Genomic DNA, 23377 nt, shown 5'->3' with positions numbered 1-23377 from the left:
CCAGACGCCTTTGTCAAGCTGCACCATCCTGATATTTCACTCCGGAGTCGAGCTACCCAGTAAGGTACGAGCAATGAATGCGCGGTTCCACAGACTGGCTCTTCATGGAGACCAGGTTCTAGAAACTTGACAAGTTCACAACGGTGGAATTCCTACACGAGTAAGCTTGAAAGAGCAGTGCTATAACACCTTCGGGTGCTTTCTACGAGTCATGGCCAGCTTCGCCGCCAGACTTGCCTTCATTGCATGGAAATGCACATAGTAAGTATCTGAGCCATTAGAGCTTACCGGAGTTTGTGGAAGAAAATAAGATCAGAAAGATAGCAGGCTGCCGGGTGCCCACGTGCACAGGGGCGCCGGCAGACAGTAACGAAATGTTCACTGATACTTTATATTTCTAAATTCTCTTGTCGTGCAAGCCTGATCTAACATTTGAAATTTTACATCCGCTTACCTAAATATTAAGTACATATTTCATACGACATCCCCAATGCAATATTTATGCTGCATCTCGTTCTCAGTCTTGTCGACCTGCCGTCTAATGAAATAATTCGAATGGGTTCGGACAAGTTCGGACTAGGTTCAAGGATTTGGTTTCCCCCCATTGCCCAAACTTTGAACTGGATTCCCGGATTCCGGGTTCGAACCATGATTCAGAACTAGACCTGGGTCCTGGCCACATGCAGGAAAAAGTTTAAACATTCGTCAGGGTAATCTATAGACGCATCGAGCGTGTCCATCCGGCGTTTGTGTAACGGCATTAATCGCCGGTCTTTGATGGTGCCACATCTAAAAAAACTCGAGTCAGTCGATACAAGTTTCAAAACCTGTTCTGAACAAGCCGCATTAGGCGTAGCTCAGGACAGTGTTCGTAAATACTTGTCTTAGTTTAATTGAGGCAGAGTTCAACCGGATGTGCTTAAGTAAGTGAGATAGTCGAATATAATTAATTTTGCAAGGCAAAAAGAGTCGCATTTACGAGGTATACATATATGAGAAAGATATATACAGGTATCGTGATTTATAATATACATGTCACGCATCGGCGTCCGAGTCACGCTCTAAGTCTGCGGGGCTCAAGTCGAAATCTGACAGCTCATTCCCGACGCGCTGTTGCGAAATCCCGCAAATGACCATATGGTCTTTCCACCCGTCCAACTCAGCTTTCTCCTCGTCCGTAAGACTGTCCATGTCCGAGCAGAGCATCTGAAAGGTAGAAGAATTTGAGTCCGATGATACCTTAGATGCAGTAAGTGTCGCGTGTCCCTGTTCCAACAGTATACATTTTGTGAATGTGCCGGCTGCCCCCATCACGTAGTGTAACTCCCTGCATGGCGAGATGAGTAAAGTGTCCAGTCGGAAGCGCATGTTCCATACCAATCTCGTGACTAGGTGTAGGATGAACGGATTTTTGAATTTTGAATGGATCTTTAGCGTCCCATCCTGTTGACGAGTTAGCGTGCGATTTGAAGTGAAAAAAAAACGTACCGCATTGAACGAATATTCGTGCATAAATTTGTTCTCTTGAATGAGATGTCTCACACGCTCAATACGAAAGGCTTCGGGGGAAATCAAGCTACCCTGCGGAGGAAAGAGTTTGTAGGCGAGTACAACGCCTTCTCGAGTAAGCGTTGTGAGCTCCGTGCGCATAATGAGTACCGCGCGCCAGATCTTTGTGAGATCCTTCTTTTGGTTGTCCCAGCGGGGGGTTCCTATTAGTCGATTAGTTAGAAAACAATGACAAACTTTGAGTTGACATACCACGAAGGCCGGGAATCTTAGGCATCGCGTTTCGAATCACAGACTTAACGATTCGTTCTTTGTCGGCAGGAGATGAAGCCATCGCGTCTTCCATAAACACGATACCTACCACAAGTTCCTTCGAGCAATTGAAGATCTGCTCGCGCATTGGTCCTGTAAGCTGGAAACGGCGGTTGCTGTCCGGTGCTTCTGCAAGGCCTGCAGCTGCCTGCATTGTCGCGGAGACAACGGTCTCATGAGCAATGTACGGCGTTGCAGGTAGCTTTCGGGTACGTCGTCGCGTGTTAGATGAGCGAGCGGGTCCTGCTGTCTATACCACAGACTTTCAGTGAAATATGCGAAAGATAATTAAAGCTACTTACATGTATGACATGCGATTGTGATATTTCACCCGTCGTGATGGGGAGAGGACGACGTTGAGGCTCCGTCGGCTCATCCTCGTCGTCAAACGATTGCGGAAGTTGTATATGGTGCGGATTAGGTGCCTGCATACTGTTGAAGTGGGACAGATTGTTGAGGTGCCTCGAACTATACAAGTCTTATGATTCATTAGCCGCAATGTCATATTGATGATCGAGCGAACTCACCATAGTCTTCATAAGTGTTTGATGGTCCAGCGTAAGTGTCGATGACGTCGTGAGCAGGGGTGAAGGGCGCATAACCAGCCTGCGCGCTTGATGGACCGGCGTAAGCGTTTGATGGTCCAGCGTGAGTGTCGATGACGTCGTGAGCAGGGGTGAAGGGCGCATAACCAGCCTGTGCGCTAGATGGACCGGCGTAAGCGTTTGATGAACGTTGAGAGAGAGAAATACGCACTATGAATTGAGCCCTTCATGCGGATTGAAAGCATTGGGCATCGGCTCATGGGGTTGTTCGTCGCTGAGGTGCATTTGACTGTCCGCTGGGACGTGGGAAGGGTTCAGACCGGACCCGCGAGTGGGTTTTGATATCGTAGTTTTACCTCTGGCTCGTTTCGCAGGCATGCGCTGGCAGGACTGGGGTAATTGAGGGTGCAGTAAGGGTGGAGGGTACAGATAAATATCCGCATAATATTCTACTACAAACCATACTTGAACAAGAGATATGTCATCAAGAAGCAATGATAAGACGCTGAAGAAGGGTGAGATGAAGGGGTACTATGTAAAAGTAAAGCATGCGCGATGACAAACCAATACAATCTGGAGGGGGTCGCCATCATAATGAAACATTGGCACAAGCAGCGTGTATTATTACATGTCCTCTTATCGATTGATCAGTGTCGTACGCAGTGAATACAAAATTCGTGTCACATACCACAATTGGAAGGGCCTGAATAGCCACCGATCTAGTTCGCATCATGGGGCGCCTCGCCCCCCACTGGTGCCCCGAGACACTCTTCTTCATCGGAATCTGAGTCCAAAGAATCATCCAGAACGATCTCATCATCATCGCTGTTGTGGATCTCAAGGCTAGGGAGCCGGGATCACGAGTCCGTAGGTCCGGATTGCAAAAACGCATCTTTGGTTCGTGAACCCAAGATCTTTGAAATCTGTTCAGCTTGGGCTGAGGTAACACGAAGGACTTCGCATTCATCTTCATAGATGGCTTGAAGATAATCTTTATCGTCCTCAACCTCCTTGCAGCCACGGTCAGAAAAAATGCTCCTAAAACTCTGCAACTCCCTATCCGCAAATCCAAGTCGTTCTTTGTTCTCATCATGCAGGGCATCAAGGAATGCAGTGAAGCACTCTGACTCCTCAATTTCCCACGCGGTCACCACCAGGCGCTGGCGGGCAGTCTCATGAGCAGCAAGCTTGGCTTTGTACCCTTTGTATAAGGTCGAGGAACGTAGTTGCGCGAGGCCATTTTCTAAAAGTCCAAAGTGCTTTTTCAATATAAAAATCAGTCTTCGTAATTAGGTAGAAGAAATGTATTGTACCTGGAGAAGTGTTTCGAATGATACATATGGATCGCGGTCGCGTCCCATGACACGAGCTGCATAACGAACCTCGATTGGAGCTGAATATACAGAATATGGATGCTGCTTCCTCTTCATTCTGTCTTGTATGAACCGCTGTCGAGCAGCACGTTCAGGGTTCAGAGGCCTAGACGGATCAAAAAATATGCTATCCGTCTCTTTGGCAGGACTCCCAGGTGTCCTTTCTGGCCTTGTGCTTAGCGGTGAAGTACATAAGTCAGAATTCATAGTGTTAGGAGAGCTCCCTGACTTGGAGCTAGAATAAAAAAGAGACGTTTCAGGAGTGGTAGCATGTCCACTGGACAGAGGAGAAGATGGAGGGCTATTTGATGGACTTGGGGGGCTGGGAGAACTTCTGGGAGGAGGAGGAGGAGGAGATGAGACTCGGGAAGGACTACTGGGCTGAGAGTGAGATGGAGAAGACATCTGTACGCACTTTGAACTTGACAATAGAAGGAACTCACTGATATATAGACGAAACCTGCCAATACTATAGGCTGATATCAGCACGATACCCTGTGAATGCACAGTCTGCGGAGTCTCAAAGACATAGTTACTGCCAGCAACTCGTCAGCAAAGCTCACAAGGAAGGGCCTAGTCAAGACTTGGCTATTTAGCGGATGTGAGTATCTTTTATCACTATTATTACATTACATAGACTGACGTATACCAGGCTGTGTCCCAACTGCAATGAGGAGTTCCTTTCCATCGAGGCAGTTATTCTGCATCTCGATTCTCAGTCTACCTGCTGGCCACGTGAATCACGCCCGCAACAATTCCCAATTCCACCCGGATTGCGAGGTTCTCGTTCATCTACATCGTCCACTACTGGCTCTTATCATCCTCGATCCGGGTATGTCTTTGGTGTGGGCAAAAACCTATTCGACAGGTTGCAAGAAGATCAATATGATTACCGGAGGAAAATAAATACCTATTATCCTTTCCACGATGAAGGAGAGTGGGAATTAGCAAGGTTTCTAGTTGAAAACCTGACTCAAACTCAGATCGACAAGTTTTTGAAGTTGAAATGGGTAGGAGACTCGGAGCCCTATTTAACAGGTCTGACTCTACGTTTACAGTTTCACACCCGCCCAAGACCATCTTTCACCTCAAAAGATCAACTTCTTGATTGGATTGATGCGCTCCCCTCTTTTGTACCATGGAAAGTCTCGACCATGGAGTTCACAGGCTACAAGACGACTTATCCCTTGCAACTCATCTGGCGTGATGCTCTCAAAGTCGTCAAACAGCTCTTCAGTGATCCTGTTTTTGCTAACCATATCACTTTTCAACCGCATGTTGTTAATACTGGGGGTCAGCGTGAATATGGGGATTATATGAGCGCTGACATGGCATGGAAAATTCAGGTCAATTCTATCTGTTAGTCTACTGTTCAAATATTGACTTTGTATTCTTAGGACCATCTCCCAGTAGGTGCTACACAAGTACCGATAATCTTGGGATCAGATAAAACACCTGTGACGCGCACCACTGGAGGGCTTGAGATGCACCCACTTTTCATTACGATTGGTAACCTCGATTTGGAAGTTCGCTCCAAGGCTACACTACGAGCTTGGCGCTGTATTGCTTACATGCCCATCGCTAAATTTCATGTGCATCCTGATTATCAGGGCATTCTGCAGGCACGCCTGTGGCATAGATGTGTCGATCTCGTCTGCGCCAACCTCAAGGTCGCAGCAAAGGATGGTTGTTTTATGCCCGATCCTTCCCGATACATCCATTATGTCTTTACACCACTTGTCTCTCACGTATGTGACCTTCCAGAGGCTACCATGATCGCTACAGTCAGTAAAAGTTAGGGATCAGCAGGGGTAAACCCCTGGGTATCATAAGCCCAACCCACACCCCTACCCCTGGAGGGTCTTACCCCTCAGACCAAGGGTCAGGGGTAACCCAGGGGTATTATAAGGGTACAAGGGTATCACAAGGGTACAGGGGTATTATCACCATCTAGGCTAGAAGATATAGTAGGCTGACTTTAATTTATGCTTCTTGAGTCCTAGCCAAGTGTGTAGATGAGACTCAAACCATGGGCAAGTAAATCTTATACATTATGAACCATCTAAAATAACTTAAATGTTTCCTTTGATTGTATTTTACTTATATCATACTCAAATAAGAGCTAACTCACAATATAAGATCACAATAAGCCCAATAACCATTATATTGTTGAGAACTTCAAAATTTTATACTTATCAATCACTCCTATGGTAATCAATTTGGGGATGTATTATGCCTAGGCCCAGGGGTACTACCAATTGTCCAGGGGTACAGGGGTCTCCAAATCCAAACCCATACCCCTACCCTCAAGTACCCTTACCCCTGACCCCCAGGGGTTACCCATACCCCTGCTGATCCCTAGTAAAAGTGCCTCTCCCATAACTATGGCGACACAAGCAAATTTTGGTGACGGAGTTCTCTACCCTCCTCGCACTGGACAACACACACTGCAACTCGTCTATGAGATCTCCAAGGAGGTCGATCCTTGGGATCTTGATAAATTCCAGAAGGCAGCAAAAGCGGTGCATCTGTCTGGAGTTCACATGCCATATTGGCGTGATTGGACGTTTGCATGCCCATCTGTCTTTCTCACCGGTGAAGTTTTGCATACCTGTATCAAGTTTTTTGCGGACCATCCGCTCAATTGGATCAAGGAGACGGTAGGGAAACCTGAGCTCAATGCTCGCTTCATGGTTCAGCATAAGCGGGTGGGAACTCGTCACTTCACCAAAGGTGTCACCCATGTCAACCAAATGACAGGGCGCGAGCACCGAGATATTCAACGCACCATTGTTGCTTCGATTGCAGGCGCTGCTCCACCCAGGTTCATTCGTTCCATCTGTGCCCTCATAGAGTTCATCTACCTTTCTCAAGATCCGGTTCATTCTCCTGATTCCCTGCAGTTGATGGCGCAAGCACTTTCGGATTTTCACTCATTCAAGGATGCTATCGTTGACGCTGAGGCGAGGAGGGGAAAGAAAGGTGTTAAAGACGATTTTTTTATCCCGAAACTCGAGCTATTGCAAAGCTTCAGAGGCATGGTCGAGAAACTGGGCACGTTGATGCAGTTTTCAGCTGATATGACAGAGCGCTTACTCATTACACACTGCAAACATCTCTTTGAGCGCACAAACCGGCGATCTACTGATTTTACAGAGCAGTGCGTACGGATCCTCAACCGCCAGGAGTCGATGGAATTATTCAACCTGTATGCGTTATTCTATTCTCGTGGCGCGTCACTTGTCAATGCCATACGCATCGAAGATGAAGAAGTGACGACCGTTAATCCAGCGCTTTCCTGGATTTCTCGTGTTCTCCCTGATGAAACGCATTCTGTTCATGGACCTCGGCCAGTTCGGAATCATTTTCTTAAGGGCATTCTTTCTGGAGACGCTCTCACTGCCTTCCATCTGACCTCGACGCCGGATTTTAATGCTCTGACGCCCATCGCTATTGAAGCTAAATACTCACTTGTTGATTTCAATCATGCGCTCTCTCAGTTTATCAATCAATTATCCCTCTCCACTGGCGAGCATACCCGCTGGGACCATGGATACGGACGCTTTTGCACATGGAATAAATTTCGACTACAGCTTCACTCTGCTTTCCAGCCACGAGTCATTATGCCAAGCAGAGTGATACAAGCATACCCGCCAAGTGATGCATTCCCCCTCGGAAACTGCGATACTGTCCTAATCAATGTCACGGGCGATGACGGCCAAAGCAGTAAGTGTATTCTTGCACTCGTGTTCCAGATCTAATTTGAGATCATCTTCAGCCAGTCGTGTTGCACAAGTTCGACTCATCTTTCAGCCAAAGATTCCACGGGCTTCTGACTTGGTGTTACCAATGTACCTTTCAAGTCCACTCCTCTACGTCCAATTCTTCCACTTCGTCGCTAATCCCAGTGACCGTCCTGAACTTGCGATGTGGACAGTGGAGCGCACGTACATGATAGACCAACGTGGCAGACGTTGTAGGTGTGGTGGTGTCGTGTCGTTGACAGATGTAACACACGCCGTCGAATTGATACCAGAATATGGTAACAAGGTAGACGAGAGGATTTCTTCAGCCACTAGTTTGGAGAGCTATGACCGGTTTTTTCTCAACAGTTTCGCAGATAAGGAAAGCTATCATACATTTAGCACAGAGTTCGCATAGACCCAGTATCAGTAGCTCATACTACTACTAGTAGTGACGACGGAGACGATGATCTTAAATCCATGCACAATCATTATAAAATTTTACAACAGTCGTCATCGCTGATTATAAATGGCCCTAGTCTAGGGTTCGGAATGAGTATTCGCATTCCAAATCCTAGACTAGTGGCTCTAAACAATAAACTCAATATAATACCATTATTTCGAACCATTTAACAATTATGACGCTACCGCATTATTAGATTTACATTTTACTATGGATAACTTTGTTCCACCAATCGCGTTGCTCCATCACTAGCGCCGTAAGCTCACCGTAAGCATCAAACTTCTTTTTGACAAGCGAAAATTATGGGTCTCTTGCTGATGCAGCATCAATAGACACGACGGATTTCCCACCAGCCTTTCCTATCAAAAGCACATGCTTGCTTCAGCAGGGCAGATTGGGCATTTCTTCCGCCACGTCAAACCGGCAGACTTTTGTCAACAACATTACTGTGGATTAATCACTCGTAGCCAAGGGAACGTATAATGGCGGTGGCCGCATCAGTGTACCGGTGAGTTCTTGCTGGCGATTATGCTGATTGTGGCACATTTACATGGTCATATATTCCTTTATATTCCGATGTATTCGATAGTACATCACAATATCTTCTTCTCACCGGTTCTCTGACGGCGCTTCTTGCCCTACAACCGATAGCATACTATGGCCCATGCAGAGCTTGATCGTCTCCAAGCATGTTTAAACTTCTCACTCGACGCCCTCCGGAAAGAGATGGACAATTCTCAGCTTCTTCCCCTGAGTCAACACAGCTCAGTAGAACACCCGTTGGATGACCCAACGACTTACCTACCCAGCACGGCGTTGTTTGATGCCCGCCGCCTGTCTCTAGGTATTAAACCATTATGCTTTACACTCAGCGATACCTAACCTTCATAAAATATCCCCTAGCATGCCTGGTTGGTTATTACCGAGCCCTGCCTTTTATTCATCTGAGTGCCTTTTCTAGGGAGAACTAAAGAACCTTATCCAGTCGCCTTTAGATAAGCGCATGGATGAGAAGTACTCAGCGTATGGCGCTGCCTCCATTGATATCCTCATCAAGACCAATATCATCGACTACCTGTCTGACCTGTCAAATCCCTCAGAAGGCATCCCAGTTACTGAATTGGCCTCGAAATTTGGACTTGATTCTCAAAAGCTCGTTCCCATTCTACGCTGCTGTGCAGCCAACGGTTGGGTGCGGGAGACCCGTGATTCTTCATTTGCTTTGAACAGATGCTCGCGCACTTTCGTCGAAGGTCATGCAGGTCGGAGATTGAACCTTTGGTACGTATTCACTGTATGAGCACCCACAAATCAACTAAGTGAAGCAGTACGCCTGGGTTCATGTCAATAGTCGGAGCTATGCCACGTTGGGTGACGGAATCGGATTGGAAACTCTCGCGCTCTCCAGCGCAGACCGCTTTCCAGGTCGCATTCAGGACTCCTTTGCAGCGATTCTCCTGGGTCATGCAAAATCCGCAGGCCCTTGTTCCACTGGCGGATCATCTTCAAGTCAGTATGTCTGTAAGAGTTACACAGCACTTACCAGAACGTTGGCGTTATAGGTCCTTGGTGACATGTCTACGCCGGGTATTGTGGCAGACTACCCATGGGAACAACTGGAAACACCCATCATCGTTGATTGTGGAGGGGGAGAGGGCGGTTTAGTCACTGCCATCCTAGACGCGTAAGTCTTACCTGTCATATTCCTAACATTCCTGAATTCTCGATCATGGCAGGCATCCTTCCTTCCGAGCCATCGTACAAGACATGGAGAATGTTGTCGCATTGACAAGTTCGATCATGAAAGAACGCCGCCCTCGTGATATAGAAAATGGTACACTCAAGGCGGAAGCCCACGACCTTTTCCAGCCCCAACCACGGATCGGAAACGAGTATAGTTTCATCCTGCGTCATATACTGTGAGTGCTGGTCCTCAGTGCTGATTTTGTTCACACCAGTCCTACGTACCAAAGGCACGATTGGCCTGACAAAGAAGCGGTGGGCAGTGTACATCCTACTTAAGTGGCACAGCTGACTTTACCTCAGGCGGCGATATTGGGCAACGTAGCTCGTTCATTGGGCCCCAAGGCAAATAGCCAGATCAACATATCGATGTGTATCTGACATGTTTCACAGTCCAAAATACTCATCATCGAAATGGTAGCTGTCCCGAACGTAGACTCAGCTGCTACAACGAGTGCCAAATCATTCTTACTGGATGGCGATGATAAGCGTCCCGACCATTGTGTTCCATCGCACTTTGGTTCAGCGTCCAAACTAGTCAACGCGTTCTCGGTGCACATGCTGAGCTTGATGAACGGTTGCGAGAGGTCTTTGGTACGTGCCTCACAAAGTTTGACCTATACGTTGCTGAAGATTGAATAGCGTGAATGGGAGAGCCTTGTCAAGGGGTGCGGGCTTTGCATCACGAACGTTTATCCGCTGCGAGCTCACACTTCCGTTATCGAGTGTGCGCTTGACTCACGTGTGTTATTGTAACCTCAAAGAGAGAATGTTGGATCTCAGAGTAATGTCAATTTGCCTGTACAACGGATGTATCTTTCCGGTACCGACGATATATGACTTCCTTTCCCCCATCGCGGATTGTATGATACACTAAGGAGTCAATTAAGTTCGTTTATCGTCGAAGAAACTGGCTCTTCGTGGAGACCAGGTTCTAGAAATCTGACAAGTTCACAACGTTGAAATTCTTATACGAGTAAGCTTGAGAGAGCAGTGCTATAACACCTTCGAGTGCTTTCTACTCATGGCCGGCTTCCCCACCAGACTCGCCTTCATTGCATGCAGATGCACATAGTAAGTATCTGAGCCATCAGGGCTTACCAGAGTTTGTGGAAGAAAATAAGACCCAAAAGATAGCAGGCTGCAGACAGGGCGCCGGCGCTTGCTGGAGTGTCACAAGCAGCTAGTAGAAGGGAAATGAAGCCACGTGTTGAGTACTGGCAGCCGCTGCACGAAGTCCTGATCGAATCCCAACCCTACAATTCGTGGTAGAATTCCAATCATTGTAAAAACCCTACACCTGATATCCCTCGCTGCTTGGACATCATTTACAGAGGTTGGTGCTGTCGCACTCGAAAATGAGTTCCTTGATAACTAGTCCTTCCATATTCCCAACGGCATGCTCCGTAAGATCTTACTTGACTCGTCTATTCCATGTCAGATAACGCTGTGGAAGCCAATCTGGCTCCTTCCACTCTTTATCAGAAATCTCAGCCAGAATCATTTGCGCAAGGACTTCGGCGCTGGAAACCATGTCATGTATGGATTGATTTAGCTGTACAATGTAATATAAGACTTACCATCCAAATGCGCGTGGCATTCCATGGCCGGCATATCTTGCGGCGATGTACTGTTCGATAGTTGTGAAAAACGGCAGCTATACCTCACCCGATGGGCATACATTTAGACTGGCGAAGTCATACATTGCGCATAGCCTCATTTATGATCCTTTGGGGATGCTAGTCAAGTGGTGGTGATGTGTAACTTGGGGGCAGTTTCACGGGTATTGTTCATGGGTGTCTTGGTGAGGGTATGGTGGCGCACGATATCTGCCGCTATGAGGTGAAAAGAAATGGAATAAGTAAGATGGAGATATTCGAAATGTCACGCTACCTGATGCCAGAAGCTACGCATGTGCTTCAACTCCCCCTGGACCTCATACGAGTGAACTCAGAGATATGCACGTGTGTCACTTTTAGTTTCTGTTCTGTCACTATTCGTTCTTCCAAAAATAGTGAATGGACGGACTCGCGCAAGTTTGAATTTGAGACGCTGACTGACAGGCCTGGAGGAGCACTCATTGTCTCGAGATGATCGAGGCGATTGATTGTCACAAACTGATCCAGGCGAAACATGTATGAAGAGAATTCTTGACGCAGATGAAATCTATTGATATACCCAACTTTCTGCAGACCAATGTTGATCCTCTCGTCGAGCCTATTCGACATCACATCCTGGATAGTTCTCCTCCTTTGACACTTTCGGACACCCCGAACCCCCATCCTGTAACATGCCGTGATCCTGATGTGACCATCCAACGTGTCAAATGAGAACGATGAGCTGCTCAGCATCCAGAAAACACGTACCGCATACTCGCAGGTCATCACGTCGTCCATCTTATCCACGTAGCTGCCGGACCGTCAGTCACCCTTCTCGATGAAGATGTGAGTGTGACTTACATGCACTTCTTGGACCCGTTGTCGGAATTCTCGATCCTGACCAGCCCGTAGGTCAATACACCGTCGACATACAACACTTCTTGGCACGCTGCGCATTCTGCGTTGGCACCAGCGAGGAGGGTGAGCAGGGCAAGAATGGTGAAGCGGGAAGTGAAGATCATGGAGCTTGTTGCAGTGAGCAATGCAAGGCCATAGCATGCATGCAGGGATTTTGTAGGCAGATGGCCTCACGATTTTCGCTTTCGCCTCGGGCTGTTACATGTTACTCTATGAACAAAAGTTGAGTTGATCGGTTCACAAGTTAAACCAACAACATGACGTAAAGTACATTACATAATTATGGGCGGACCGAATTAAGTAGTAGATCCACCTCCTCCCAATCCAATTACTTATGGACCATGGTGAACGACCAGAGGGCAGGCTATAATGTCATTTTAATGCACAGAAACAGGCTAATTAGCAGAGTTTTGTCATGCAACAGCATTGCTAGAGGCTGCATGCATTACCCACTATCCTAATGCAGAATGTGATGCTGTAACTAGTGCTGCCGCAGTCCGGTCCAGGACCTAGGTTCGAACCCGAACCTTTGTGGACCGGACCCATGGTTCGGTCACAGGTCCAGAATTTCTCTTGGACCGAACCCCTTGGTAGGTTCGAGGTTCGGTGTGTTGTCGATAAATCCGGACCGGTTCTGGACGCATCCGGACCGGTTCGAACCTATCATGTCGCTGGCTTTGACTTACGATTTTCGAAGTCGAAGCCTCATGTTTTTGGTGAGGCTTTCTATTTAAGTATCATCCTTGCCCTTCTGTTCACCGTCTTCTCCTACTTCTCCTGCAAGGCAATCTCTCGGCTACTTCAGTAATGCAACTCATTCATGCGCCAGTGAGTTCGCAACAAGTCTACTGTCTGTCACAATTAACTTATGATGTGATTTATTTCAGAACATACCTACAGTTGTGATTCACCATACTGATTATCTGCCATGGGTTCTCATTTTGGTGTTTCATGGTGCGCAACAGTTTTAAATCTAGTTTTAAATAAATTCACTTGGTACCTAGGTTTGAAATTTATGCCCCCTGCTGCTATGTCCTCTGCACGTCGCGCTGACGGTTCGTTGAAAGACGCCAGTGAGATAGCGTGGTACAATGATGCCGAAGACGACTCTCCAATGGTTCCTCCCCCTGCTCCTGCACACAACGGCACTCTCAATTCGTTTGTACGTCGTTCTGGTCGAGCGGTCAAACCCACAGAGAAGATCCGCGAGACTCTGACTGCCAGCAGTACCTCAGCCAAACGGTCAGCTGTAGAACCTCCTCAGGGTGTCCCTGCACCCAAACGAGTGTTCGTTGGTACCATCCCCACCGTACAAAAACGCATGATGAGATCCTCGAACGTGTGAAGCTGGCAGTCGAGCGCGTGAAAGAGAAGCTCAAGCATGTCGACAGCAAAATTTCCATGACGTTCGACTCGTGGACATCTTTTCCTGGTCACCCTTTCCTATCCATTACAGCGCATTACATAGACTCCCCGATCGAAAAGCCTCACGGTCATTGTGAACGAGGAGTAGCTGTACGTAGCATACAAATTTGTCGTTGTTGTCTTGTAAAATTTTGATTTTTTTGCAAATTGAAATAAAGGGTTCGAGGGTTCGAACGCGTTCTGAACTTGAACCAAACCCTTCCGAACGCGTTCACAGGGGTCCGGTCCATGGTTCAGCCTCCTTGCTCGAACCTGACCAATGGTCAGGTTCGGGGTTCGCAAATATAGGGCCATGAACTGGACCGAACCGGACTTCGGCAGCACTAGCTGTAACATGGTCAGACTGCCGCCACGCATAACCGTTACACCAAAAGGTGAAATACTGAAAGCTTAGCTTTCAGTATCAGCGATGGTATATGTACTGATTATGAGAACTCAGGTAAGCCAGCGTGCTTACAGATGCATCGGTGATGCATCACATTTGAGATGATGCATTACCTCCTACTACCCTTTTAGGATGCGTTCAGGGACACCGTGCCTAGCTATTTGATTGTACCTTGCATCCTTTTGATGTGCCCTGCTTACCTTTACACTTCTTTATGTGGCATCTGGTTTGTCCCGGCCACTTAGCTTTTTTTTGGCAGGCCTTTTGCTATTCAAACATTAAAGTACACCACCTGGCTACTACTAATTTGTTTTGGAAGGCCTTTTGCTAAACGTGCGCGTAGTACCTGGCTACTACTAATTCGAGCCGGTGATTAGTAACAGTAATCTATGACATCAGTCTTGCTTTTTCATGCACTAAGTCCACGCATGATGATTAGTACAATCCTTATATGTTATTAAAGTCCTGCAGGTGATTGCCTTATGTTGTCCAATTTGCGAACACTTCATGCATGAAAAGGACAAGAAAATAATAGATTTTATTAAACAAGTAAATATGTCATGCAATACTATATCACAGTCACAAGGTACAAGATATAAAATACATTGATTAACGAAATATGTACTACATTGAATCACGAGCGTTGTGCCCTCCTGCGGGAATCATCAGCAATGATCCAAAACGCAAAAGGAACATATACATACTTGTGGGATCCACCATTTTCACTGTGCCTACAGTCATTGCGTGGGATTGGGTCACCAATTGCATTGTCTCGCTCTCGTGGATTGAATGCAACATGGTGATGATGAAGACGAGATCCCTCAGGTGCAGTAGCATCTGGTGGTTGACTACTGTCAACCATTTTGGCATGATTACGCTTCCCACCGCCAACTCGCCGAGACTGTTGTTGTTGTGAAGGATTGGGTGCAGGAGTTGACGAAGGATTGGGTGCAGGAGTCGATGAAGGAGCGGGTGCAGGAGTCGATGAAGGAGCAGGCGTGGGATTTAATGAAGGAGTGGGTGCAGGAGTCAACGAAGGAGTGGACACAGGATTCAACAAAGGAGTGGGTGCAGGAGTTGACGAAGGAGTGGCCACAAGAGTCAATGAAGGAGTGGGCGCGGGAGTCCACAAAGGAGTTGGCATGGGAGTCCACAAAGGAGTGGGCGTGGGAGTCAATGAAGGAGTGATGTTTGTGTTTGAAAAGGGTACCGCAGGAAGAGTTACTTCTGTTATAGGAATGTAGTTTGTGTCCAAATGCGAAAGGTCAGGAAAAGTAAAGCCATCAGATGACAAAAAGTCCAAAGCTTTGAGGGCCAATATGACCTCGGGGGGAGCATTATTGATGAAAGAGTACGGGTCAAAAGCAGCCGGGTCAGCATTCAAGAGACTATCATATGGGACTTGATGGGAATATTGAAACACCTGCAGTGGATTACTGACAGGTGCCGGTGATGCATGACCCGGTGCATTACCTGTGCCTGGTAATGTATGACCCAATGCATTACCAGTGTCTGGTAATGCATCACTGCTGCTCAAGAGTGATGTAATAGTATGGTCAGAGGAGGCCTGCAGCAGTCAGATCTGTACGCATTGCATTTTAAATGCATCACATACCATTGTGATACCAGTGAGAGAATCATCCGGTTCATCCATCCTATACAAGCCTTGGTCCCAGGAACTTTCATGCACCCCGCTATCATCACCTGCCACTGAGTCTGAGGAAGTATCTTTATCGTCCTCGTCAATACTATCGTCCAAATCTTCGACACTGTCTGCCTCATGGGAGAACGCTGAGTCAAACACTATGCAAACATAGTGAGTACTAAGTAATTCAAGGTCTCTTAAACATACCAATGGCATCCTTGACAAAGCTCAAGAAAGTGCTCTGCATCGAATCAAAGTTATTGTATGCTTGGTCAAACTGTGCGCTGCTCTCCAATTCCCCAATGTGGTAGCTTAATAATATTAATATTGGCGAGTGCCGTCATTGTTTGCTGTTGGCACTTACTTGAATACAGACACTTTGCCGGTACTTGGATCGTGCCCCCCCATCAACATGGTGAACTTCCAACCACCCATGATATGTCCGAGGTATTGAAGAATACGATCCAGCATGGGTCCCAGTTCGCAAATTGCCCTGGTTTATTCACATCAAGAACTTGAACAATGTAGATACACATAACTGGTACGCACTTTGTTTTAGTTTCTTCATCGACTTTGGGTGCCTTCTTTTTTTGCAGATTTGTGCGAGTTTTTGCATACTTCGCCTTTGCTTTAGAATACTTCCTCTCGATCTTAGCTTTGACTTCTTCGCTCTCTGCCATGTACATCTGGCGAACAATATCGCGACGTTTATTCAACTTTGGACCTCGCTTGGTAATGTTCTGCTCTTGAATGGCCTTGTCTGCTACGTGCTTGATCTTCTTTTCGTAGAATTTGCTAGAGTATATGTCCATTTTTTGGGGAGCACAGGTACCTTTCATCTCAACACCACCGGCTAACACAGTGTCAAACTTCAGCACCCCCCTAACACCATTTCTACGGCCCAGACATGACAGATTTGTTTGCCATCTATACCAGGTGATTAACTGCTACAATACAGTCAGTATATCTCTAATGCGACTTGTACATGACGCCTACCTTTTTGGTCTCTGCAACAGCTTGTGCTAGATCTTCGTTTTGCTCTGGTGTAAGTACCTCATTGTCTGGCAGGTCACCGAAGAGAGCATTCCGCTCAGGCCAATGCTCGAAGAATTTTATGTTAATGTCAGACCAGAAATCCTCGTACTTCCTGGACACGGTGCATGTTCGATACTGTGGCAAGTGACTTATGAGGAACTCCTCTTGGTCTTCGGTCCACTTTTTCTGCGGCATCCTTTAGCTTTGTAAGGTGGAAAACGCGCTTTTTCAAAATGAGTAGATGACGCGACGCGACACGACTATGTGGAATGTGGATGAGTAAGGCAACTGGTAGGAGAATCTTCGCGTTTAGTTCTCAATTTTGATCTACCAATCAGGTGTCCTGTCCTTCTGACTATTTCCTATTTGATAGCAAGACATTTCTACCATAGGACAACCAGTTAATACTAAATGGTATGTGCACTCTCCTGTGCTTGCTGATGAGTTCTATGTTCTAATGTATCAATTTTTTTAGACTGTTTCTCCAAGAATCACGGTGCAACACAATTCAAGATGCTGTTCAACTCGATTAATGTATGAGGTACGTTGAAGCATTTCTTTTGAAGTCAGGTGCTTCAAGAGATCGTTAACGCTTGAGGTCAGTTGAAGCGTTTCTTTTGAAGTCAGAGATTGTTACTTATGAGGTCAGTTGAAGTGTTTCTTTTGAAGTCGGGTGCTTCAAGAGATCATTGACTACAGTTTTCTTAGCCTCGACATCTTGAGTCTTGACACAGTATCATGAGAAGATCAATACTAAATTCTACGTGTGCTCTCCCGAGCTCTATGTTCTAATGTACCAATTTTTTTAGCCTCGACATCTTGATCGACACAATATCACGAGGTCGAACTCACCTTTTGTATTTTTTGACCGCAAAATAACTTTTCAGGGTAGTTGGACGTGTAGATGACTCTCTGAACAAATAGTTCATGTGGATGAACCATTGTATACGCTGCGACAAACGAAGTTAGAATGCTTCAGTCAGAAAGGTGAGAAAACATACGCGACGCCTGAGTATGATCGCACGATTGACTATTGCCTGCTCCAAGCTACTCAACTCCTCAGTCAGCAGTATCTCTGGATAGTGGACTGCACGTTCCGGCCACATCATGAAAAATTGGGACTCGACACTATCCCAAAATGTCTCTAGCTCATCTACTGACCCGTTTTTTGCAATCTTAAAGGCAGGTATAAATGACTTGAGCATTTGATGTTGCTCGAGCGAGAGAACTGTTGTCTGTGACATGGACATGTTGGTCTGGACCAAGGTGCACGTTTCAAGGCATTCCAGACTTACACTCATACTGTTTTAAGGACTTCGACAAGGGATTTGCATACTACGACCAATTACAGTACGTGCACCAATATATCTATTAACGAAGCTGACCAATTCCGAACCTCAACACGGGATTCCCATCAAATTCACCAGTAAGTGTTGCGGCGCCTCAAACCACCTCGAAAGTATCGAAGAATCCACTGGATTTCGAATCAGCAAACAATATTGAATTGAAGTGCGTGGTACTTACCTGCTTCGTCCTCCGCACAGCTTCCATTACTGCAAGTGCTTGGTCCGCTGACAATGGTGAATTGGTGGGCATGCGAGGGAATAGAGCTCGTTCCGGTGGCCAAAGTCTGAACCGCCGGTAAAAGATGTCATTGAAAAAATTGTTGAAATCTTCCAGGCTGGCGCGAGCATTGAAAAGCTCGAAGTACTCATCCATGTTGGCTTGGAGAAAGTCATTTTGTGCACTCCATACACGATGACGGTAAGCGGGACACCCTGGCATTATCTATATTACTGACATGTCAGTTATGATCGATATGAAGGAAACATGGGGCTCGTACGATCACTTGAGTGGACGGTGATGATAGGGATCAATTTTGGTAGGAATTGGTAGGAATGGTTTATCTTAAGCTTGCCCCATAAATAATGAACTGTTCCTATCATGTGATAATGATGTACTAGAACTACGTAACTAATTTTACAACAATGTCTGGCATAACAGAGCTCGATGGCTGTACTTTGACATCAAGTCCTCGTCTACCTCACTCACAGCAGCATAGCACCATAGTTCTTCAGTAGCCGCAACAATAAATTTACACCGGCATCTGAGGCCATCGATGTGATCACCATGAACTGAGCCTGTAGAATGCAGATAGTCCTCAATGTGGCCCAATGTCTCAAGCTGTTCCGATAGGGTGTCTAAAACTGATTGTCGGTCATGTAGAAAGTTATTGGCCAATCTGTCGCAGAGTCTGTCCAGCGGAATGAATGTCCTGAGTTTGGACTTGACATCTTCAATATCAATTCTTTAGCAGATTGTTCAAAGTCAGTAAAGTCTGAATACATTCATTTGAAACAAAAACATACACAGCTGCAGCATTGGCCAGCTGAATGTGCCTAGACTCGACATTTTCAATATCAATTCTTTAGTAGGACATAAATCAGTGAGGTCTAGATACATTCATTGAATAAATTCATACACACTCAGCTGTGTTGCGCTTCTTGCACAAATTCTGCTTAGCAACGATGATTCGTTCCTTATTCCTAGTAGTATATGAGACCTGTTACTACAATTCAGACCAAAGTGAATATTCACGCACCTCTCATAGTATTTTCGTCTGTACCTACGCGCAGCTTCAGTACGTTCATCTGGAGTTCTATACAATCGAGGATGGCCCATGAATATTCTACCAGTTCACTGTGAGTTGGAGATTTACTTGGGTTGGAGATTTATAGTAGATTTACAATAGCCTACAGCTCGTCGTGCATGCTGAGGACATGAGCTAGGCTGCGGATTTGGGTTCTTGTTGAGATTCACACCGAAGCTACACCCAGGTTGTCACAGAAATTTGAAAGAATGTCGAAACACCATTCAAGTCGAGTATACATACAGTTTTGTCCGAGAATCATGCTGCGAATGAGTAAAGTGTTTTGTTTGAAGTCCGGTGCTTTGAGGTCAGTTGAAGCGTTTCATTTGAAGTCGGGTGCTTCAAGAGATCATTGACATATGAGGTCAGTTGAAGTGTTTACGTACAGTTTTCTGAGAATTATACTGCGAATGAGGTAAGTTGACATGGCAGTCTGAAGTATGGGGTCAGTTGAAGCGTTTCCGGGTGCTTCAGAAGATTGAATAGGACTGACACTTCTCAATCTTACCCAACTCACACTGAAATTCACGGCATTCATTGACGGTATGAGGTCAGTTGAAACATTTCATTCGAAGTTGGGTGAATTGAGATATGAAGTGTTTTGTTTGAAGTCGGGTGCTTCGAGATATTGTTGACATACAAGGTCCTGAAATTCATGGCGGGCAAGCAGTATCACAGTCATATTACACACGGTACAAACAACTTGGTAAGGCTTCAAAAAATCAATTGGTGCATACAATGTACACATTAGGGCAACACCTCCGTTTCACCGCAGGTAATTGCCTCCTCCATCAACTGTATGCCTTCGGCTACTGAGTGGACCTTAGAAAAGGAGGCCCTGCTCACGCCAATGACATGGGAGGAGGTCTGCTGCCTGTTGGCGAATCACTGATTAGCATTTAATTTTAAATGAAGAAATGCGAATCAATTACCAAGTAGAAAAGATACCAATGCAGCGTCCACGGGTCACCCAATAGAAGGGTCCTGTAGCATCAGCCGCTGGTACATTGTACGTCACATTGACTATCTGGGTAATGACCGAAGCTGCAGGCGAAGGAATAGCAGCTCCAGTGGAAAGAACAGCAGCTCCAGCGATGGTCATGACAGGCAGTGGATCAAGCACTGACACAGGTAATGCAGTGACACTTGACACTGTAGGAGAGGTGGTGAGTTTGTCTGTAGGCTCAACTGAAGCTAGATCTGGAGTTGGCGCCGGAGTGAGTGGAGCTGAAGTCTTGGAGACCTTGCTGATGGCAGAAACAGCAGAGACTAATGCGTTCTAAACCATGTCATGGATCGTGGAGGTCACATCGGACGCTTGCTGTCCAGTGATGTTCATCTGGGCCAAAAGTGCTGCAAGAGTATCTGTGAATAAACACAGGTGAGGAGCAGAGCGCACTTGAGAACATTGTGACTTACCACCATTACTACTGGCAATGGGCGCCGCAGGCACAGTATCTATCGTGCTTGTGGAGACCATCATTGGGTGTAAATAGTGGGAGGAGAGCTGAAGACTGGGACTTACCTACATGTAACTCTGGCTTTTGTACTGGGAGAGCCGTCAACATTGCATGATGTAAAAATTGTTACTATGCTAGTAGTTCTTGCATTGCAGTTCGTTCGAGTTTGATGAGTCCGAGGAGACAAACAAAAGTTTCTCATGACTTCCAACATCACGTGATGTTGCAAGAGTAATGCAGAATAATGCAAAAAGGTAATAAGAGGGATGGACAGGCAAAGAGTAATGCAAGCGATGCAAAAAGGTAATGCAGACTCGGACGTGATGCAAATGAGCCATGACTTGTGTCATGTGATGTTGACCATCACGTGACACAAGTCATGGCTCATTTGCATCACGTCCGAGTCTGCATTACCTTTTTGCATCGCTTGCATTACTCTTTGCCTGTCCATCCCTCTTATTACCTTTTTGCATTATTCTGCATTACTCTGTATGGGCTGATTTTGTCTACTATATTCCCTAATAAAACTTTCATTCTACAGATCACCAAGCTCGCCCTCCAGGGTCTGTTACCAGCATCCGCATAACATCATAGATGGCCTCTGCCCAAGGTAAGTGCATGCTGGCTGCTCATGAAGTTCTGAATTGTATTTGATACTACTAGATCACACCTCTCAGCGCCCATGTCACACGGCAAATCCTTTACCTCGGACCTTTCGACAAATCAATAGCCGCAAATGTTCCAGATTGAATGTGTATATACCACCGTCAACCTCACAGCCCAAAATCGCCTCTTAGTCTCACACTAAGTGGCACTCTTAAGTAGGACCCCGAAAACTGCTTAAGAACATTGCGCTCAACAGCGCCAACGATGCTCAACAAGCGTCAAAACCCTCTTTCTCTTCCTCTATAAAACCCTTTAAAAACCTAATCATCCACTATTGGATACTTTTTAGCTAGAAAATGCCTGGGGATAATATGGATGATGATTCACTCACCCAAACCCAAACAAGATCAAGCCAAAGGAAGAAAGACCAGTATCTCCGTCCATCTAATAGATCCATACCTGATATACTTGCTAACCCACAGACCCCATCAAATGTAATAGACGCAGCCACAGCTAGAATTGAATTAACTAGCCGGGGAATGTTGATACCCGTATCCGGAGCGTCAATAGAAACCCTAGTCGAATCCCTTCTTGAATTCACGCTTCAAGCCCCGGGACTCACCAGACTGCACACTGATATTATACGGGCGATTGCAATCATGCTAGACCAAGCGGATTATGTCCTGAAAGCTCAACGCATCGCAAACGAGACCACACTTCAAATGTCAGGTCTATTTAACAGGTTGGAAAAACTAATAGACAGACAGGAAGCCACCAACTCCCCGACTAACCCAACATCTGGCAACATGGTTAACCCTCAAGACTCATCAATAGTGGATCAAGTCGCGGCAGTCATAGCCCCCCAAATGGAAAAGGTAATAACTTTCACAAAGACGCTAACAGACACCTTAGGTCAAGCCGAAGAGACTCAATGCTCACTAATCAGAGAACGTGAAGAGAAAGAACAAGACCTCAAAACATCGGCAGAAAGAATTGAGGAAGCTGCGGATGCCTTCTACCACTCGGCCGAGGACTGCCAGAATGCCATGAAATTACTAACCCCATCACTCGACTCAGCTCAAAACAAGATCAACTCACTATCTACTTAACTACAATCCCAGCCAGAAATCCGCCCACCGACCGCTAATGGACCACCCACGTTCAGTGACGCAGTGCGATCATTCACTCCTGGCCCAGCAGACCAAGCGCTAGCCAGGGCAGCGATCAGAGCACGCCAAATCCTTTTAGACCCAACACCAGGTAATTGTATATTCCCAGCTAACGCCACTCATGCAGAAGTAGTCGAGAATCTGCGAAACGCACTGAAGACGGTAAAGCCAGACAACATAGCAAACACTGACATCAAGGCAGTGATACAATTGAGAAATGGAGGTATAATCATGGAGCTAAACACCGAAGAATCAGCTAAATGGCTGCGCACTGCAGAAGCCAGAACGAAGCTGACCGCAGCACTCAAGATTCCGATCAACTTCCGTGACCAAACTTACGCCCTAATAGTCCAATATCTCCCTACTACTCTTCATATCGACAGACCTCAGTTCCTAAGACTCGTGGAAGAAGAGAACCTGCTCAAGACAGACAGCCTAGCCTCTATACGCTGGATCAAAGCACCCGAACGCCGACCCCCAGGTCAACTTACTGCATTTGCTATGCTCCAGGTCTCAGATCCCGCCACGGCCAACCAACTCCTCAAGGACGGGCTCTACATCAATAGGGAGAAACTACGGGCCCACAAAGATCGACGTGAACCTATCCGATGCGCTAAATGCCAACACTTCGGACATATGGCCAAGAACTGCCAAGCTGCACAAGACTCATGCGGGACATGTGGAAAGGAACATCACACTTCGGAATGCACAGGGCACTCAAACCAGGACGTCTGGTGTACTAACTGTCGCAACAACAACCATACCAGTTGGAGCAGGGAATGCCCAACATTTGGCAAT

At 46.4% G+C, this 23377-nt stretch overlaps 9 protein-coding genes across 9 annotated transcripts; 4 read left to right on the top strand and 5 right to left on the bottom strand.

The window, feature by feature from the left end:
• Positions 1–1035: 1035 nt before the first annotated feature.
• Positions 1036–3796, bottom strand: HD556DRAFT_1313430 (uncharacterized protein; the record flags this gene model as incomplete). Its single annotated transcript, XM_041300794.1, has 9 exons — positions 1036–1443; positions 1489–1712; positions 1762–2071; positions 2124–2299; positions 2349–2524; positions 2578–2897; positions 3055–3150; positions 3323–3625; positions 3680–3796. The coding sequence occupies 9 exons, from the start codon at positions 3794–3796 to the stop codon at positions 1036–1038; spliced, it is 2130 nt and encodes a 709-aa protein (XP_041153987.1).
• An 812-nt stretch (positions 3797–4608) lies between these two features.
• Positions 4609–7900, top strand: HD556DRAFT_1248143 (uncharacterized protein; the record flags this gene model as incomplete). Its single annotated transcript, XM_041298750.1, has 5 exons — positions 4609–4749; positions 4798–5085; positions 5137–5478; positions 6214–7465; positions 7518–7900. Coding segments are annotated over 5 exons (2406 nt in total), but the record flags the coding sequence as incomplete, so codon positions are not given.
• Positions 7901–8367: 467 nt separating this feature from the next.
• HD556DRAFT_1414754 (O-methyltransferase-domain-containing protein) lies at positions 8368–10595 on the top strand. Its single transcript, XM_041304292.1, has 11 exons — positions 8368–8453; positions 8535–8789; positions 8849–8856; positions 8907–9226; positions 9274–9454; positions 9508–9629; positions 9682–9864; positions 9919–9943; positions 9992–10033; positions 10082–10282; positions 10331–10595. Exons 2-11 carry the CDS (start codon positions 8603–8605, stop codon positions 10442–10444), a joined length of 1383 nt encoding a protein of 460 aa, XP_041153985.1. The 5' UTR covers positions 8368–8453; positions 8535–8602; the 3' UTR covers positions 10445–10595.
• A 253-nt stretch (positions 10596–10848) lies between these two features.
• On the bottom strand, positions 10849–11436 carry HD556DRAFT_1530992 (uncharacterized protein). The gene is made up of 3 exons (XM_041309480.1): positions 11370–11436; positions 11269–11318; positions 10849–11211 (listed from the first exon to the last, which is right to left on the bottom strand). The coding sequence occupies exons 1-3, from the start codon at positions 11406–11408 to the stop codon at positions 11103–11105; spliced, it is 198 nt and encodes a 65-aa protein (XP_041153984.1). The 5' UTR covers positions 11409–11436; the 3' UTR covers positions 10849–11102.
• A 469-nt stretch (positions 11437–11905) lies between these two features.
• On the bottom strand, positions 11906–12517 carry HD556DRAFT_1530991 (uncharacterized protein; the record flags this gene model as incomplete). Its single annotated transcript, XM_041309479.1, has 3 exons — positions 12148–12517; positions 12055–12097; positions 11906–11989 (listed from the first exon to the last, which is right to left on the bottom strand). Exons 1-3 carry the CDS (start codon positions 12306–12308, stop codon positions 11906–11908), a joined length of 288 nt encoding a protein of 95 aa, XP_041153983.1. The 5' UTR covers positions 12309–12517.
• Positions 12518–14648: 2131 nt separating this feature from the next.
• HD556DRAFT_1449637 (uncharacterized protein) lies at positions 14649–17944 on the bottom strand (the record flags this gene model as incomplete). Its single annotated transcript, XM_041307627.1, has 9 exons — positions 14649–14667; positions 14719–15581; positions 15630–15817; positions 15867–15970; positions 16024–16152; positions 16209–16606; positions 16656–16806; positions 17547–17644; positions 17696–17944. 9 exons carry the CDS (start codon positions 17942–17944, stop codon positions 14649–14651), a joined length of 2199 nt encoding a protein of 732 aa, XP_041153982.1.
• A 2147-nt stretch (positions 17945–20091) lies between these two features.
• Positions 20092–20824, bottom strand: HD556DRAFT_1449635 (uncharacterized protein; the record flags this gene model as incomplete). The annotated part of the gene is made up of 4 exons (XM_041307626.1): positions 20092–20218; positions 20277–20623; positions 20654–20709; positions 20764–20824. The coding sequence occupies 4 exons, from the start codon at positions 20822–20824 to the stop codon at positions 20092–20094; spliced, it is 591 nt and encodes a 196-aa protein (XP_041153981.1).
• Positions 20825–21766: 942 nt separating this feature from the next.
• HD556DRAFT_1313422 (uncharacterized protein) lies at positions 21767–22519 on the top strand (the record flags this gene model as incomplete). The annotated part of the gene is made up of 1 exon (XM_041300793.1): positions 21767–22519. The coding sequence occupies one exon, from the start codon at positions 21767–21769 to the stop codon at positions 22517–22519; it is 753 nt and encodes a 250-aa protein (XP_041153980.1).
• A 252-nt stretch (positions 22520–22771) lies between these two features.
• Positions 22772–23122, top strand: HD556DRAFT_1213353 (uncharacterized protein; the record flags this gene model as incomplete). Its single annotated transcript, XM_041296611.1, has 1 exon — positions 22772–23122. A coding segment is annotated over one exon (351 nt), but the record flags the coding sequence as incomplete, so codon positions are not given.
• Between the last annotated feature and the right edge of the window lie 255 nt (positions 23123–23377).

This window comes from Suillus plorans, assembly GCF_016647745.1.
Source record: "Suillus plorans strain S12 chromosome Unknown HD556scaffold_91, whole genome shotgun sequence".
Taxonomy (NCBI): Eukaryota; Fungi; Basidiomycota; class Agaricomycetes; order Boletales; family Suillaceae; genus Suillus; species Suillus plorans.
Note: the sequence above shows the minus strand (reverse complement) of the source record. Positions and strands in the feature narration are given on the sequence as shown.